The sequence below is a fragment of the Micromesistius poutassou genome (genome assembly GCF_964030765.1).
Source record: "Micromesistius poutassou genome assembly, chromosome: 16".
Classification (NCBI taxonomy): domain Eukaryota; kingdom Metazoa; phylum Chordata; class Actinopteri; order Gadiformes; family Gadidae; genus Micromesistius; species Micromesistius poutassou.
Window position 1 is genome coordinate 15,249,313 of NC_140286.1, and position 17,837 is coordinate 15,267,149.

General features: G+C 42.3%; 3 protein-coding genes across 3 annotated transcripts; 2 read left to right on the forward strand and 1 right to left on the reverse strand.

Moving 5' to 3' along the window:
* Positions 1–1,879: 1,879 nt before the first annotated feature.
* imp3 (IMP U3 small nucleolar ribonucleoprotein 3) lies at positions 1,880–10,387 on the forward strand. The gene is made up of 7 exons (XM_084481193.1): positions 1,880–2,092; positions 5,957–6,064; positions 8,927–9,001; positions 9,243–9,322; positions 9,671–9,722; positions 9,799–9,871; positions 10,018–10,387. The coding sequence occupies exons 1-7, from the start codon at positions 1,956–1,958 to the stop codon at positions 10,042–10,044; spliced, it is 552 nt and encodes a 183-aa protein (XP_084337319.1). The 5' UTR covers positions 1,880–1,955; the 3' UTR covers positions 10,045–10,387.
* Positions 10,388–10,539: 152 nt separating this feature from the next.
* Positions 10,540–13,146, reverse strand: sec22ba (SEC22 homolog B, vesicle trafficking protein a). Its single transcript, XM_084481192.1, has 5 exons — positions 12,931–13,146; positions 12,721–12,830; positions 12,446–12,606; positions 12,081–12,227; positions 10,540–11,475 (listed from the first exon to the last, which is right to left on the reverse strand). Exons 1-5 carry the CDS (start codon positions 13,003–13,005, stop codon positions 11,321–11,323), a joined length of 648 nt encoding a protein of 215 aa, XP_084337318.1. The 5' UTR covers positions 13,006–13,146; the 3' UTR covers positions 10,540–11,320.
* A 1,212-nt stretch (positions 13,147–14,358) lies between these two features.
* On the forward strand, positions 14,359–17,812 carry LOC311360906 (uncharacterized protein C1orf21 homolog). Its single transcript, XM_084481022.1, is given in 6 exon segments — positions 14,359–14,458; positions 15,524–15,659; positions 16,397–16,549; positions 16,552–16,651; positions 16,741–16,804; positions 16,944–17,812. Coding segments are annotated over 5 exon segments (447 nt in total). The 5' UTR covers positions 14,359–14,458; positions 15,524–15,568; the 3' UTR covers positions 16,983–17,812.
* Positions 17,813–17,837: the final 25 nt, after the last annotated feature.

Sequence of the window (17,837 nt, forward strand, 5' to 3'; positions counted from 1 at the left end):
AATACTGTATTTGTATACCCAAAATGTGCAGTCTACAAACAAGATGAAAACGGGATGAAATGAAAAAGATAAAAGAAAATAGGCAATACTATAAACAAAACATCTGAATGAATTAATGAATGAACAAATGAATGCATTTTTATTGGTCGTAACCAAAGGGAAGGGGCAGAAGCTTCAGCTTACATATATCAAGGGGAACCAAGGGACGGTCCTCGGGCCCCTCTTTCTTCCGCGGTTGGGGCGTCGCAGGCCTTTCGCAGGCCTTCGTCCCCCTAAGTGCAGACGTCCGTAAGGGACACCCCTTCTCACATTTACAAACAAGTGTCATACATAAAGTGTGTTTGCATATACATGCATACACTTACCTATATACATATATACATACATACATACACGCCTACAAATACCCATAAGGGTCAGTACTTATATCCAGTACATTTCCACCATAAGATGGATAATATCCTAAATAATGATGCTAACCATAATGAGAATAATGATGTTCATCATCATCACCATTATCAACATTCTCATAGAGTGATACTACTCGATGTCTGTACTTATTTAGTGTCATGTCTTTCTTCTGTGACCCTTCTATAGTAAATTGCAGAATGCTAATTGCACAACAGCCTTTGGAGTTTAGAAATGTGATTGGCAGTGTGTTCTGTGTGAACACCAAGAGAGGGAAGTCAGGAAGAGTGTGCAAGATACAGAGAATTGTGTGCAGTGTTGTGAAAAATGTGTGGTTTGGAATGGGAATCTGAGTCTAAAGCAGAAAATGTGCTTAGAGTTCAGCAGAATTGGTTTCAAAATAACTAGTTCAATTAAGTTAATTTTTCTATGAACTTTGAACTGAACTTTTTATTTTTAACTAAAGAACTTGAACTTGAACTAGCCTAAATTTTGAGACATTCTGAATTGATTGATGCTTACGTCAGGATGACATGTTTATTAAATAGAGCTACTGCCTTAGTTGTGATGAATGAAAAAGGTGTGCAAATAATATCCACAACAATTTTCGATGGTGATGGGCAGCTGATAATGGAGAGGATTCAGTTTTTCCTCGGTTTCTAAAATAACTGTTAATGAACATGAACTAGTTCAAAACTGATTTGATGAACTATGAACATGAATTTATTCATTTTCTTTTGTATGAAATGAACTTTGAACTAGTTCATGTGAAGTGTGAATTTGCACAACGCGTCCCAGTCCGAGTGGTTACCAACACAACATGTATAGTAGGCCTATACAGCAGTGGTTCTCAAAGTGGGGTCCCGGACCCCCGGGGGTCCGCGGCGCATTGCCAGGGGGTCCGTGAAGAGTTTGCTACAAAATATGTAAAAAAATACATATTATATAGGTATATAGGTATACCTATATACCTTATATACACACATCTCACATATCTCACACTTTGCGCAGTTCTCCAGTGTGTGCGCGCGGTGTGCAATTTCTTTTATTTTATTTTTTTACATATTTTGTAAAAAAAAACACTTATATACTATATAGGTATATAAGTGTGAGACATCCTGTCGCTCCGTGACGGACGGCCCCCGCCCCCCATCAACAATCCTGCCCGACCGCAACCAAAGACTCTCCACTCTCCCCCCCCCCCCCCCCCCCCCCCCCCCCCTCAACAACTCCACCCGCGGTGGAATCGCCTTTATTATTAATATAACGACGCTACGTGTGGAGTGCGTACCGAACACACATTTGTGTCGCGGTTATGAGGGGGTCCTTGAAAAAATCGGCCCTATGAGGGGTCCCCGGCCCCATATAGTTTTAGAGACCCTGGTATACAGGACGCTAGGGGCACTGTAGCACTGGTGACCTGATACAGGAAACACGTTCGCTTTCGAGGAAGAAAGGCACATGTGTTTCCTTCCCCTGGCCGCGTCGCAGGACCACCACACGCTATCACAAATATATCTTAGTCTGTGGTAAACTGAACGGTCAAAATGGTTCGGAAATTGAAATTTCACGAGCAGAAGCTTTTGAAAAAGGTCGACTTTATCAACTGGGAAGTGGACAACAACCTGCATGAGGTCAAAGTGCTTCGGAAGTATCACATCGAGAAGAGAGAGGATTACACAAAGTAGGCAACCTACTCACCTGTGTTCATTATATCATTATATCAAATATGCCTTTTCATCTAGTGTTCAATTTGGTGATATCGATTTACAAATGCGAATTGCTTCATCAGCACGTAACATGTCAACCTCTCTCAGTGATATAATTCTCGCCAGGTATAACTATCAGTGTCAGGCAGGGGTTATGAAGGTATTATTGTAGCAAAAGTCTCGAGCATGCGTACACTAAAGTCACAAATGTGTAACAGTAAAGTTGAAGTCGTAAATATTTTTTCTACCATTGTCAACACAAAATAGGGGCTACGAGTTCACAAGTCCTTTGTTACTGTGCGTTCACACCAAAAGACACAATTTTCGCCTGTTCGCGCGAAGCTGCGTATGTTGTCGCGCGACTCAGCGAAATCTGTCGCTGTGCTTGTGGTGCCTTCTATTTGTCCACCCGACTCGATCTGCGAGTCGGATTTCCGACTTACGAACCGGAAGTTGCAAATAGCACGCCCCCGAGGTCGTAAAAACGACTCGTCAACTCGTCTGAACTCAGAGGACCCCGAGTTCAGTAACAAAGATGGCTACTCCGAGCATCATGGTTTTCTATTATTTTAAGCACTTGTGTTTTTGTTGTAACCAAATGAAGAAGTCGTACACATAGCACTGTATACTGTTACCTATAGGCATGTCGTTACAGTCTTATTATGTTAAATACCGCCTATTTTGTAGCTTGTGCCTCTGAAATTGGCTAGAGACGCTCCATGTTGCTATGACAACAATGCCGATTCTTGAGCAGAAAGAAGAGCTCCGACTCGTCTTGTTGTGTGCCAAATAGAACGAAAAACCCGGGGTCACTCGTTTTACGAGACGGATGTGACGTCACACCCGAGCTGCAAGTCGCGATTACGAGACAAATAGAAGGCACCATTAATGTGTGCTTATGGTGCCTTCTATTTGTCCACCCGACTCGATCTGCGAGTCAGATTTCCGACTTACGAACCGGAAGTTGCAAATAGCACGCCCCCGAGGTCGTAAAAACGACTCGTCAACTCGTCTGAACTCAGAGGTCCCTGAGTTCAGTAACAAAGATGGCTACTCTGAGCATCACATAAGTAAACATTGTGGTTTTCTATTATTTTAAGCACTTGTGTTTTTGTTGTAACCAAATGAAGAAGTCGTACACATAGCACTGTATACTGTTACCTATAGGCATGTCGTTACAGTCTTATGTGTTAAATACCGCCTATTTTGTAGCTTGTGCCGCTGAAATTGGCTAGAGACGCTCCATGTTGCTATGACAACAATGCCGATTCTTCTCGTCTTGTTGTATGCCAAATAGAACGAAAAACCCGGGGTCACTCGTTTTACGAGACGGATGTGACATCACACCCGAGCTGCAAGTCGCGATTACGAGACAAATAGAAGGCACCATTAATGTGTGCACTGAAACGTGTCGCGGGGCGAATTTTGTCGTGGAGCGTTTTGCCCGCCAACGGTCATTCATGCCAATTCATTCTCATCAACAATGGCCGAGATCACCACGATTGCGTGTCTCTACCTGTTGTGGAAGAGGCAGAGACGCCGGAATGCCCGTAGTTTATGGGTTAATAATATAATCCGGAGGCGCACACCGCTTTGTGCCGTGATATATATCGTATATATAATATAATATAGATATTTGTATATTATATATATAATATCATATAATATTATATATAGAGCTCCGGGAGTCGCAAACGGCAACAATCACTTTCTCCTCCTCAAGCTGCGGTTCACTGCGGAGTGCAGGGAACGGTTGGTCCATGGCGATGTATATTAACAGGGGGACACATGCATATTATGAACACAAGTCGACAACGATAATGTATACAATACTGGTAACAAACAATGTTTGTTAATGTATTGCTGCATATCATTAAATAGACCCACAGTTGCGGCCGGTTCTGAACGGTTGGTCCAGCCGGCTGAACGGTGATTGGCTGTTTTACGTTACTTCACCCAGGGAGTGAACTGATTGGCTGTTACGTGACGTCACCCAGGGAGTGAACGCTGATTGGCTGTTTTACGTTACTTCACCCACGTTACCCACAGGGAGTGAACGGTGATTGGCTGTCTCACCGCGAGTGCCGCGAAAGAAGTTGAAATATTTCAACTTCTGCGAAATCTGTCGCTCACTCGTGCGACAAATCCACGTGAACGCGCCCGCCCGTTTTGGGGAAAACTGTCGCCCCGTCAATCAAATCTTGTCGCGGGTCCCAGCGACAAAAAACGAAGCAATGCATGCTGCACGCTCCTGCGACCGGGATTCAACATTCGGGGATCCCAGCGAATGTTGAATATGGGATCCAAACTATTTTCGAATGATATGGGGGGCGGGGGGGAGGGGCAACTTCACACAGCCGGCGCAGTATCCGAGTCATTTCTGAACTTATATATTATACATATTATTATATATTATGGCGACCATCAAAATATATTGAATGACACTTGAAGCATGTTGATGCAATAATTTGGGGGGAAGTCAGTTTAGCTAAGTCATTTCATTTGACATAATGTAAGATACCCACCTCCGTCGTGTAGGATGCCCTCTTCTCTTCTTTCAAGACTCCAGAAAGTAAGAGTTTGCTTGGATAGGTCCCAGTGTAGTTTGAAAAGTGTACCCCCTGCCGGCGACTTTCATTGGTTTATGCTGCAATTTTGTCCCGCCCACGGACGCTCTGCGTCATACGGATACAAATCACTTTTGCTACACATGTACCACCTAGACGTGTAGCAAAAGTACCCGCAGGAAAAACAGCTGAGACTCGTAGCAGCAGATTCGAGCAGTTGTATCGATGGACTTGTGGACAGTTGTATCGATGGACAATGCACAAATGCACAATGCACGTTCTCAGATTATGAAACACGGGTGTGCGAATGTGTTTTGCACCAACTGCGCTGCGATGATTGTAGCAAAAGTGGCAAGTGCATGACTCTTCGAAGTTGTGATGCACAGGATAGGATTTGTGCACCTGTAACAAAGGACTTGTGAACTCGTAAACCACTATTTTATGTTGACAATGGTAGAAAAAATATTTACGACTTCAACTTTACTGTTACACATTTGTGACTTTAGTGTACACATGCAACATAAATATTTACGACTTCAACTTTTCTGTTACACATTTGTGACTTTAGTGTACGCATGCTAGAGACTTTTGCTACAATAATACCTTCATAAGGGGTGGACTGGGACAAAAATTCAGCCCTGGCATTTTCTGTCCAGACCAGCCCACTACATTATCAGCAGACACTACATAGCACACACCACAAATCTCGCAGCATCTCCTCTCATGCATACTACAAAGGAGTCATATTCCTTGATAGCAGTTAACAAATAAAGCACGTAACTATGAACTCAAGGACTAAAATTTACAGTTATAGCAATCAATAAGTCTTTATTCATTATAGTGTCAAATCACAACAGAAGTTATGTCATGACTAGGGGTGGAACGAGACTAACGGGAAGAACCCTCATGCTACCCTTTCAGTTTTTAGTCTGTGACTGTGAAAATCTTTTGGTGTTTTAACTAATGCCCAGCATTAGTTAAAACCAGACTCTGATAATAATAACAAAATATCCTGATACAACATGTGTCAGGTATAACATGTGTCAGGTATAACTAGCAGCAGACTTGTGTTAGTTATAATGAACAGCCGATTTGTGTCAGGTATAACGAACAGCCGACTTGTGTCAGGTATAACATGTGTCAGGTGTAACGAACAGCCGACTTGTGTCAGGTATAACATGTGTCAGGTATAACGAACAGCCGACTTGTGTCAGGTATAACTATGTGTCTGTTATAACTAACAGCACACATGTCCCATTCCCCATGTGTCAGGTACAACAAGCTCAGCCGGAACATCCGAGATCTGGCCCAGAAGGTCCGGGACGTTGATGAGAAGGACGGCTTCAGAGCTCAGTGCACAGCCCAGCTCCTGGAGAAACTGTAAGTGCTGCACAGTGACACATACAACGAATAGGGCACACCCTGCGGGAATAGCAACTAAAAGATTGTGATGCAAGGCGCTCTTATGCTGTGTTCCAGGGACACTTTTTAGCCCGTAAGTTACGAGCTGGAACTGGGAGTACATCGATCTGGTACGAGTTCACTGGTACTAATGCCGCTTTTCCACCGCCAGTACCAACTCGACTCGACTCGACTCGCCTCGACTCAATCAAATCTTGTCGCGGGTCCCGGCGCCCGATACGTCTCTACGTTCACTTAACATTGAAATGTGTCGCGGGGCGAAGTGCGGTGTGAACACACAGTAATGTGTAGTATTCTTGGCGTTGGCTTCATTTTGTAATTCCCTTTATTAATTTTATTAATTCCCTAATTAAGAATATTCAAAGAAATGGAAAATAAATGGCATGAAAAGTTATTTGATTTCTCTAGTAATCCTTCCTATATTACTATTACTTGCGTGGGGATAGAACCCCGGACGCCCGGGTGCAAGTCCGACACGTTAACTCGAGACTATCTCCCTGCTTTCAAATCCATGGTCAATATTAAATTAAAATATGTTACGCTTAATACTACTTATGCATTCAACAGATCGCCGATTTTTGTGCCAGGCAGCCTCCCTGTTTCTATTAATGGTTACGGTGTTCCCTTTTTGAGTTATTATATGCGTGTACTCCTCATAGACCTCCACAAGCAGCTTCTGTTCGCCGCTGGAAAAGATCCCGGTCGGTCCTTTTCGGACATTTGATCCATGATTCGACATTCACGGTTCTGGGCTGGTTACATATCTCGTGAACGCGCGTAATCCACGATAACGTGAGCCTAATTTGAACTAACCTGAGCAATGCGCGGCTGAACTGCGTTGATGGAACGGCTTTAGCCTCAAGTGGAAGTTGGCGCTAGTTCTAACCAGGCTTAATCAACTAATCGCCGCTTTCGTTAGCGACTTTGATGGAATACCCCCCAGGTTACTTATACCCAATCAGAACATACGTTTGCGATATCCAATGAGCAACATCAGCAGAATGATGATATTAAGTTTAATCTTTCTGGTTACAATTCTTATGCACCCTGCACTTATTTATATTGACATTGACATGTTTAATATATTCAATTTAAATTTACTTTATTGTTCACTTTTTGCTTGCAAAATGCATAAATGTTTCTTTGTCTTGCATGGGTCGAAATCAGCTTTTGAAATGGTACATTTAATCTCATCCAGGCGGGACACATGAAACCACATATGTATTTATTTATTTTAGCTATCTTGTCTTTTTACTATGCACATATTTACAGTAATGCATTCATTAAATACATCTCCAAAATACTTGAATAGTGTATCATACCTTCTGTGTTGTCTCCACCATGGTTTTCCGTAGTGCATGGCATGCGCCAAGCACTCTGACGAAGGAGCATGGAAGTTCAGTCTCTCCACTGACACCGGAAAATAATGGTGGACCCCAAACAGCAGGCGCAATCTAACTATAATCTAAGATTGCATGAGGAGAGGCAAGGAAATCCTATTCAAACACTGCATTTGCATTTTTTCACTAAGAAGACAGGAACAGGCTTGACCTAGAGACTTGACCTAGGTGCAGGGTGAAGGGCTCATGGAGTCTTCTGGCACTATTTGATCCCCCTGTTGTGCTGAAAGAGTGTGGAAAAAGACAAAGGAGAAAGGGTTAGACACACCTAGTTAGGCTTGGATGGAATATTGCCTTTGAAGATGAGATGTGGTCCTTGTTCCATTTTATGGAACTTCATTAGTTGTGATAAACAGCTTTTCCTGCTGATGTTTAACAAAGAATAACAAGTGGCATCAGTTACTGAAATGCAGTTGCATAAAAATGTTGTTACCAATAATATACACTAGCAAGATGACCTACAGTAATGAATGATACTTTTATAGGAGTACAATTATTTTAGTATTTAGTATGATTCCCATTAAGCATAGTTGCCTGATTGATTCATCTATTTTGTTATTTCAGAACCTAAAAACGCTCAACCCATAAGGGTTGTTTTTGCAATGTTTAGAAGTTTAAATATGTACTCTAATTCAATAGCGATGTATCAAAAATAGCTCTGTTCCTCATATTGAGTATTGTTTCATTTTACTAGTGTATATCCTAATTTCACCACTTCCATTCACCACTCTACAGTCACACTGTTCTATTGAACTATTATAGTAGCCTTTTTTTTCTAATAACACAGCGTTGGATGAAATGGCCTTAAGAGACCGAAATTAACTATTAATAGGCTGTTGGAGGATAGCATGCTGCTAACTATCTAACATTAGCCTAATCTGTTACCTGTTAACGTTCCTTAAACAGACTCATTTAGTGGGGATAATCCAGTTACATGCTTCAATGCAGATGTGCTGATAATATACAATCTGAGTATTTAAACGTCTTACCTTTTTAAAAGTGCATCATAAATGGTCTCTTGTGCTGAAACTCCAATGGGTTGCTAAATCCATGGCTCTGGCTGATTTGATATTGAAAATGTATCATATGTTCTGATTGGCTATAAGAAACCTGGCTTCTGATTGTTGGATACATTTGTGTACTTTTCTATGTAGTCATGACAAATTAATGCCAAAAAGAGGACATTCACTCCATAGATTAATCCATCCAGAATTATGGATTGACTAAGGGGTCTCTGAGTTTTATTGATTAGCTCCATTTGAGTATTTGAAGGTTAATCCCAATTCGGTTACTGATCGTACAGCTAACATTAACCGGAAAGGTGGAACTTGAAAGGAATTCCTGGTTTTTAAGTACATCTCAACTAAATCTAGACTTTGAACAAACCGTGATCATGGTTTTAATTATTTCTTTTTTTCAGATACTGTATAGGTTTGATTCCTACCAAACTGAGTCTGGCCCTTACAGAGAAGGTGACTGCATCTTCATTCTGCAGGTAATACAGGACCATTGTTAGTGTTTTTGATTCAGTTTTTTTTTTTAATTCAGTTTTTTTTTTTAATTAACTCCAACCCATCGCTGTCACCTCGACACTAAAACCAGTTTGTTGCTGAGTCCTTACTCTACAATTGCCATTCAACAAGATGCATGTGCTTGTATCCTGATCCTTTAAGGTTTGATGGTACAAACCACCAGGTTTTTGTGTTGTCCTTATGTTGTGTTCCCTCCCTCCTCAGGAGAAGACTGCCCAGCATCATGGTGAACCTGCGCATGGCCCAGAACCTGAAGACCGCCATCACCTTCATCGAGCAGGGACGTATCCTTTGCTTGTGAACAACTATTTTGTCTCCGCAGGGAAGCTCTGCCTGTGTGTTTGCTAGCAGTTTCTTGAAATAAAATGAGTTTGCATCTAAAGGCGTCAGTCAGCTATTGTACTCAACGGTTCAGTAGCAGCACACTAGTTTACTGGACCAATAAATAAACATATCTTTTAATGCATATTATTAACCCTTTGTAATGGCCACCTTACAGATGCACTATGTATAATTTAGTGGCGTCTGGAAAGCTTCCTTGTAACCTTTGGTTGTACAGACTAAATTCAGCGAGTGTCAAACTGCAACCTAGATGCCACAATATCTTTTTTAGTCCTTGACCACATGTCTAGATGTACGTGTTGGACCAGAGATCATCACAGACCCAGCTTTCCTCATTACACGGTCAGTGTTACTTGAAAACTACATTTGACCCAATAGTTCATCATAATCCCAGAATAATGGAATTATTGCTTTTCAGGAACATGGAAGACTTTGTGACGTGGGTGGACTCTTCTAAGATTAAGCAGCATGTCATGAATTACAACGACGAGGTTTGATTCTGTTTTGTTTCAAGTTGTTAATTTCAGTATCTACTTAATGGACTTAATGTGCCATTAGCGTCACACTGATGTGTGTTGTGTGTTTGCAGTAAAAGTCGGTTAAAATGAATAGTTGTCCTTTTGTCTTTTTTTTCCAGAGAGATGACTTTGACCTGGTGGTGTAGATCCCCCATGCTGAGCATCATCCATGACTACCATGAACAGAAGACCCGGAGATCTCTGGGTCTGGAGAGGGAATGGTGAACACGCCTTGCCCGGAAAACTTGTTTAATCCAGGCGCTTTATTCACTTTCAAGGTCTACTCCCTCCCTCTACTTGTGTATAGAGCGTTAAGAAAAGGAATGACATTGCATCGCCTGGTCCTAGAGGTGCCTAGCTGTTTGTTTATTCATGCTCAAGGGACATTAGAGATGGCCTAATGCTGCTCCACCAACCATGTGGGCTTACACCATCTCCTTAGTCTAGGCGCCCAAAAGTATGTTGCTTTGAAATGCCTACCCGTTACTCAGCGTTATGTGCCATATCATTTTTCTACAGCCATTCCTTTGTGTACATTTGAAAATGGCAATCGTTCTTGCTTTTGTAACTGTGCATATATGTAAAACATGTTTAAGTTTTGCTGATTTATGCAATGCATAACAAAAAAAACAGGATTGTCATTTTATATAATTCTAATAGATAATTTTGTAAACTTCAGTCATCACAGTGTCCTCATATTTAAAAGTCCATTGCATACAATTTTTTTGAAACCAATTAAACAGGGGCTACATTGAAACCTGAATAGCATGGCTTGTGTTGGGCATATCTCTCTAGCTGTCCAGAGGACTGTCTGCCTTATGGAGGAATTTTTCAAAATTCCAATAATCCCCACAAATGTGGCTTTCTTTTCAAAAAGGTATTATGCTTTCTTGAACTTCAGCCTGGCTGAGATGGATGTTTTGTGGAAATTAAATAATACAGTCAATACTGTGACAAATGTTGTTGACGATGAATGGGGTTGGGATCTATGAACTGGTAGGGTGAAACTATTGCCAGAATCTATAATCAATCTTGAGATTAGCAGGTAGCCAAGATATTCATGGGTTACCCCCTTCACACCGTGCTGCTCTTACCCAGAAGTAAACGGATTACAGGGTTGGTGTACATGTGGAACATGTAAACATATCTTCCAGGGTTTCCACTTTGTTTCAGTTGATAAAGGGTACCTTTCTTATTAATCGGCAAACATGACTTCCTCATCAACGAGTTAGAGCAGTAGTTCATGTAAACATACTACAACATTGACAAAACCTCTCATATTGCCCCATGAAGGATCTTGTCTTGCTGTTAAAGTGAGGTATAGGCGAAAAAGGTAAAAGGAAAACACATCTAACTGGTGGCCTTCGAAAGGCAAGATGGTGGATTTGTCCGCTCCTTAGTCCTTTGTATTTGTGTGGTTCATCAGAGCCACCAAAAACGCACATATATGATGAGTGTGATGAGGAACAAGGCCCCGGCAGCCACCTTAGCATACGTGGACCTGGTGTTCAGGTACTTGGCATCGCTTCTATACTTCTTGGAGAGGCTGGTCAGATTGCTGGCTTTAGTGTCCAGGGCTGGAAGAAAAGAGGAAATTCAAGCATTATCTTAAGAGTATTTAATAAAGTTGAAAAAGGTTATATTTAACAGATTGAAGATTAACCCATATATCTTCATATGATTTAATGAGATTTCTACCCATATTTTGGTTAGGAAACAAATAGAAAGTGCAGGGCTAGGGCTCTGGGTTGGCTGCTGGTCAGTCCACAAGTAACATGCTGTTCATCTTCACGACCATGCGACGACAGATCACTGTTCTGAAGATTAAGACTTAAGCAATTTCTTCTTTCATTTGCCAACACAGCCATAACCTGGTTATTGGTGGAAATGGATGCAGTGTGGGATTTTAAACGGCAATACTGTGGATATTTTTAGGTTATATCTTGTAAAGTTTGGTGCCGTTATGTATTTTTCTTCTTTCCATCAACCACATATCTAAATCTGGAACATACTTATGTCCATTATGTGCTTTGTCTATTTTTAGAAAGATACATCTTCAAATCTTAAAACATGGTACAGTGAAAATGTGGATATTATGTATTAGCAAAATTTGCTTCTAAGGATATTCTATAAATTACTATAATGGAGACCATATCTTGATTAGGTAGCCAAGTATACTTGCCAGAGAGAGCTTCTCCGCGTTGTAGAACCTCCTCAATGTTAGCCACCATAATTCTCTGGACGTCCTGAAGCTCTGTGTTGATGCTGCCAAAGTTCCTCCTGGTCCTGCTGTCAATGTATGACTTCTTCATCTTCTGAATGTACGTGTCTAGGTTAGTGGACACATGTTGAAAACGTCACGGTCAATTACAACAAATAATCAAAATCTGAAAAAATATATATTGACAGGAAAGCTCCATTGTACTGTAGGAGATATCAAATTAAAGATAATATATAGAAAAATATATAATATAGTTGAAAATATATAAAAAGGAGGACCTTGAAGTGTGTTTCGTTCTCAGAAGTGTAAAACGCTTTTTTAATTACCAAATTCAATGAAGGAATATGGTCTGGTTACTGTGGGCACTTTCCTGCCATAGTTGTCATAGAACTCAGTTTGAAGGTCCTCCAGGAACCCAAAGGCCATCTTCTTGGGGTAAACAGCCTCACAGAGGGTCAGGTAGCACACGCCATGTTCTATCAAATAGCTGGAAAAAGGTTTTGTTTAAATTATTGTTGTCAAAAGACATCCATAATGTTGGCATGTGAAAGGGGGGGGGGGGCTGTTAAAAAGCACTTATAATCCGTATCTGTGTACTCACTGAAAAGACACGTCACCGGCCTCCAGAGTGCACTTGTTAGGACTCTGCTCGTTCAGTTTTCGGAACAGTTGTTTGGCTTGGTTCTGGTATTTCTGCAGGTCTCTTCCTGACTGATGGAGATAAACGGCGGTTTACTTGCTCATTCCACAGAATTTACGTTTTCCGACAACATGACCATAGCAGATGGTGGTGAAGGTCCTCCATCCTTACCTGTTCGTTCTCCTGCATGGAGGCGGCCAGCGGCAGGCCGTCCGCCACACGGGCGATCATCGTGAATAAAACCATTTTAGCGGATAAACTTGGTTTTGCCTCCCAGTTGCAATAATTAATAGAGTTTTGAGTCAAAAAGTAAAGTGTGAAAATTCCCGGGGTTAGCTGTCAAGTTTGATGATACAGGAACAAAAAAGTTGACCGGAAATGTGGTGTGCGTCGTCCAAGTGGCTCCGTGTATGCACTAATGTCTACAAGTTAAGAAATATAAGGTTACTAACTTCATTTTTAAAATCAATGTCAATCAAATAATGTTAACATTCATGTGATCAACCATTCATAGGCCTATACATAAAACATAACATACATTTGTGTATTATTTCAGAAATTATTTTCATTATTTATTAAACAATGATTTGATGCCTTTAACCCTAGGTGCAATGTACCGGGCTCCATGTGGTTACCCAGGGGGGTGTACCGTACAGGGCAGGCTCACTGTCGTGTACCCAGGGGGTGTACCGTACAGGGCAGGCTCACTGTCGTGTACCCAGGGGGGTGTACCGTACAGGGCAGGCTCACTGTCTTGTTCCCAGGGGGGTGTACATCACAGCAGGGGTTCCCAACCTTTTTTTGTTCCAAGGGCCGGCATATTCATTAAAAAAATGTGGAGGACCGGTAGTCAATTTTAATGCCTTAATTTTAAGATGCATAGTTTAAGATGCATCGTTTTTTCAATATCGTTTATTAGTCATAGGCCTATAAAAAATATTTTATTTAAAAATAATTTCAATTAAAGCAACAGCAATGAAGTCTCAGGCTCCCTTCAAAAATGTAATTATATAAAATCTACAAATCATTAGAGATACACAAGAAAAGTCACCTGAGACTTAAATGTATGTAATCTATGTGTTGGAGGAAATAACATGACTCGTATAGCCTAAGTTATAATTCATTGTTCATTTGTTCTGCCTTTCTGGAAATGTTTTAAGGCCCGTTTCTAATGGGTTTTTCGTAGGCGGAATCCGGAAGAAGTCCCGCCTCAAGCGCTAGGATTGGACAGGCAGCCTGTCAGGCAAACACGCACGCTGACTCCTAACCCTAACCGTAACCCTACCCATAACCCTATCAGAGAAATGCGTTTGACTAACGTTAGTTACAATTTAAGTTACCTACCCTGCGGTCACGTCACGGATTTTAGACTTTTTGGATTGGATCAGGGATTTAAACCAACGTGATTGGATAATCGCCAGCTATCCCCTCATTAATATTCATGATTCTTCCGGATTCCGCCTACGAAAAATACATTCGCCTCCGGTCCGGGGACCGGGGGTTGGAAACCCCTTCCGTACAGGACAGCGGGCCTGCGGATAGCGAGCAGACCGACCAGCGCTGCTCGATTGCTCTGGTCTGTGAGATGCAGATGCGCTCTCTAGATACAGGCGCCCGCCTACAGCCTCCACCAAATTATACTTTACACTAAAATAGCACGTAGGCTCACATTATCCATGGACAGATCCTGCACAAAAGGGTAATGTTGCTACCCTGCATTAGCTTGTGTTTTGTTATTAAGGTGTGTGTGTGTGTGTGTGTGTGTGTGTGTGTGTGTGTGTGTGTGTGTGTGTGTGTGTGTGTGTGTGTGTGTATGTGTGTGTGTGTGTGTGTGTGTGTGTGTGCTTTATCATGTCTTATAACATGGTTCCGCAGCGGTTGTTTTCCCGCATTTTGTTGTTTTTAAGGCAATTGCGTGTTGTTCAATCCCTTCAGATCTGTTAAAATAACTCCGCTTCAATTCAATTGATAGATTGATAGATTCAATTGATAGACATAGCCTATTGCTTCTGCAAGTGGTAAAACAGATATTATAACCCTATTAATGCAGGTCAACTCCAATGGTGTGTTGTGGTGTATGATGTAGGTCAGTTCATATGCTGTGTCGTCAGTAGCCGAAGCTCTTATCTATAATTCACATATTGGATTTGCTATATCAGGTTATTGAGATGTGACCAGACCAGCTGACTGTAGCCTACGGTCTCAGCTGTGGGGGTTCATCATCCAGATCTCGGACTGGAGCATCACTCCATCTTGGGGAGATTTTCTATTAAAGAACTACTATTGCTGTCTGCTGTAAACGTCTAGACATAGTGTTTCAGATCGGGCTGGGTGTTCGGGACCTTTAAAGAGGACGAAGGGGGTGATTGTGCGCCGACACATTCATCCGCTAAGTGGCAGAGAAACCCCCCATTCACTCAAAACATTTTCCGGAGTGCTGGCACCGTGGCATGGCCAATATGTTGAAAGAGCCATTGTGCAGCCTATGGTGCAGCTGGCGACACCGTGTGTTGTGATGGGTCTGCCCAGAGATATGCATCGCATGTACCGGCTAAACTAACTCTATAGGTCACCCTATATTGTATTTTGTTTTTATTGCAAGAATTGATTCTCCCATTAAATGTTCATTTCGTTTTTCCTATTGATATCGAGCCCTATTATAGATCTTTGTTTTTCAACACATGTCGAATTTCCGGTAGCATGCTTATATTTTTAATACCCGTGATCCATATCCATATCGGTCCCGCCGTATTCCCCTCCCCAGGTCGACCTATAATGCCCCGGCGTGAGGGGAGCGGCTGAGCAGGAGATGGGCTGCACTTCGGCCAAGCAGGTGTCGGCCGTGCCCAACGGTGAAGAAGGCCGGAATAAAGCCCAGAGCAATGGGGAGATCCTCTCCGGTGAGTGGACCGGTGGAGACGGTTACCCCTGCCAGCTATCCGCTCTATGGAGACACATGGTTGCGGGAGATATGGCCAGAAATTTGGCAAGTCGACATCACAATTATTTCACATAGTAACAGGTTCAAACCTTGTGGTGTACTAGATAATAATGTATGTGTAAACATCAGGGCCATATTCTAGTTACTAGCAAATCTACTTTTTTTAATTTAAACTGATGGCAGTCAGATGCTTAATACACTCACAAATTACATAAATATAATCACTCATTAATCTATTACTCTCTCCTTTTCCCTGCAAGACCAAGTTAGTGGACGAGAATGCCTTGTAGAGAGAATGAGGAAGAGGAAAAAAAATGGTTGTAAGCTGCCAACCGTTGTTGAAAGAGGATTTACTTTTTGAAGCGTGATAATGCAAGCACATAATTACTTTGCCAAGTAGCAGGGGCAGCGGGGGCTAACTGAACCGGATTCTGCTGATGATAGGCAATGATGAGTTCCACAGCTCCACAGCTAGCCCACCGCTGATGAGTCCTCTTTTCCCAACGCTGATGAGTGGATGGGTCCACAGCAAGCCCACCACTAATTAGTGGATGGGTCCACACGTTAACAGAGCCTTATACCGCCGTATATTTTCCTCTCGCCCTTTTCTCAATGCTCCCCCTTCTGTTCTAACACTTTTTCGTCTCTCACCTTATCCTCTCACCCCTCCTCTTCTCTCAACCCTCTGTGGCCCAGACGAGTACAGGATGAAAGGGGCCGAGCAAGAGAAGTATGCCGGCGGGGAGCAGGAGCGAGAGGACGGCCAGGAGGACTGCACGGTACGGTGTGGTCTTATCCGGTGTTTCAACTGTTTTATAAAGAATTGCCATTTCCTTGCGTTTCAAAATGGTGTTGTGTTTTTATTGTGTTGTTCGAATGTGCCCAGGAGAAAAGTGCCCTGCTGGGTAAAGGCCAGCACGCGGAGGATAATGGATCCAATGGAAAGATACTGTAAGTGCCTCTGACACCTGGGCAATGATAAGCTGCTCATGATTGACGCTATAACCCTTTGACTGACTTGCTGTTCCGATTCCTCGTAGTAGCATCCACTCCTCGGAGAGCCAGCAGGAATTCTTCCGTATGTTGGATGAGAAGATTGAAAAGGTAAAAATAAAGAAACTTAAAATGTCAGTAATTTCCAGCCCCCCTTTTATCCATTCCAAACAGCATACTAGGCCTAGGATTAGTGTTGTCATTCATTTGCACTTCCAAAATAAACAATGTCTTGTTTTTCCCTACATAGGGGCAAGACTACTGCTCTGAAGGAGAAGACCTGACATAACACTGTGGTTCGCCCCTCTAGTGTCAAGAGGACCTTCTAGTCCTGCCAGTGGCATGGGGGTTGAACTGTCCCGACACCTTCCAATGTCTGCTGGCCCCTTGGGCGAGCCCCATGAGAACACATGGCTGACTGACTACAACTCAAGCACCTTCTCAACGTTTCTCTTCTACCTGCAACCCCTTGTTTTGGGGGGGGGGGGGTTCGTTAGCACCTCAATATCTGCTTGGCTGTTCCCCTGGCCTCCTGAAGTAGCGTTCTCCGAACACGAGCAGCTGTCGTCATCATGGTGATCAAGACTCTTTGCGAGAATGTTTTAGAACGTCTTGCCGTGTCCTCCCCACCTCCTACCCTGAGAAGCGCACGTGGACGCAGTTACTTTTACAATAAAAACAATGTCAATGCGAGGAAGACGCAAAGAAACCTGGGAACGCATATACCCCCCTCCAATATCGTTAGCGGACTTGATGAATAGCACCCAAGATGCGAGGGGTTGACGTCATCGGGGTTACCTTAAACCAACTTTCAGGAGATGTAAATGGATGATGTAAACGTATTCCCATTGTCAATCAAGCAAAACTACAGAACGTAACGTCCCTAGCTGTCAAGATGATGTAATCTCTAAACGCAACCATGTTTAAGAATAATAATCAATGGGTAGTGCACTTCCTGCATTCCAAATGTTTTGTTTTGCCAGTATTACCCTTCTATACAGTATGTCTTTTATACAGTATGTCAGCCATAAATGTAAATTTGTTTTCTCCAGTCCATGTCTATTTATGTTGAGATGTAGGATATTTGTTTTAAATAAGTCTCAGGGTTCATTTGTACTTATTGTGGTCTCATGGAATCAAGTTC

Excerpts from the sequence above, each read along its gene's own strand:
- sec22ba (XM_084481192.1), bottom strand. The coding sequence starts at position 13,005 with ATGGTTTTATTCACGATGATCGCCCGTGTGGCGGACGGCCTGCCGCTG. Across the intron at positions 12,607-12,720 it reads GCCGGTGACGTGTCTTTTCA|CTATTTGATAGAACATGGCG; the intron begins GTGAGTACACAG and ends ACCTTTTTCCAG. Across the intron at positions 12,228-12,445 it reads ATATTCCTTCATTGAATTTG|ACACGTACATTCAGAAGATG; the intron begins GTAATTAAAAAA and ends CCACTAACCTAG.
- imp3 (XM_084481193.1), top strand. The coding sequence starts at position 1,956 with ATGGTTCGGAAATTGAAATTTCACGAGCAGAAGCTTTTGAAAAAGGTC. Across the intron at positions 6,065-8,926 it reads GCCCAGCTCCTGGAGAAACT|ATACTGTATAGGTTTGATTC; the intron begins GTAAGTGCTGCA and ends TCTTTTTTTCAG. Across the intron at positions 9,872-10,017 it reads TCATGAATTACAACGACGAG|AGAGATGACTTTGACCTGGT; the intron begins GTTTGATTCTGT and ends TTTTTTTTCCAG.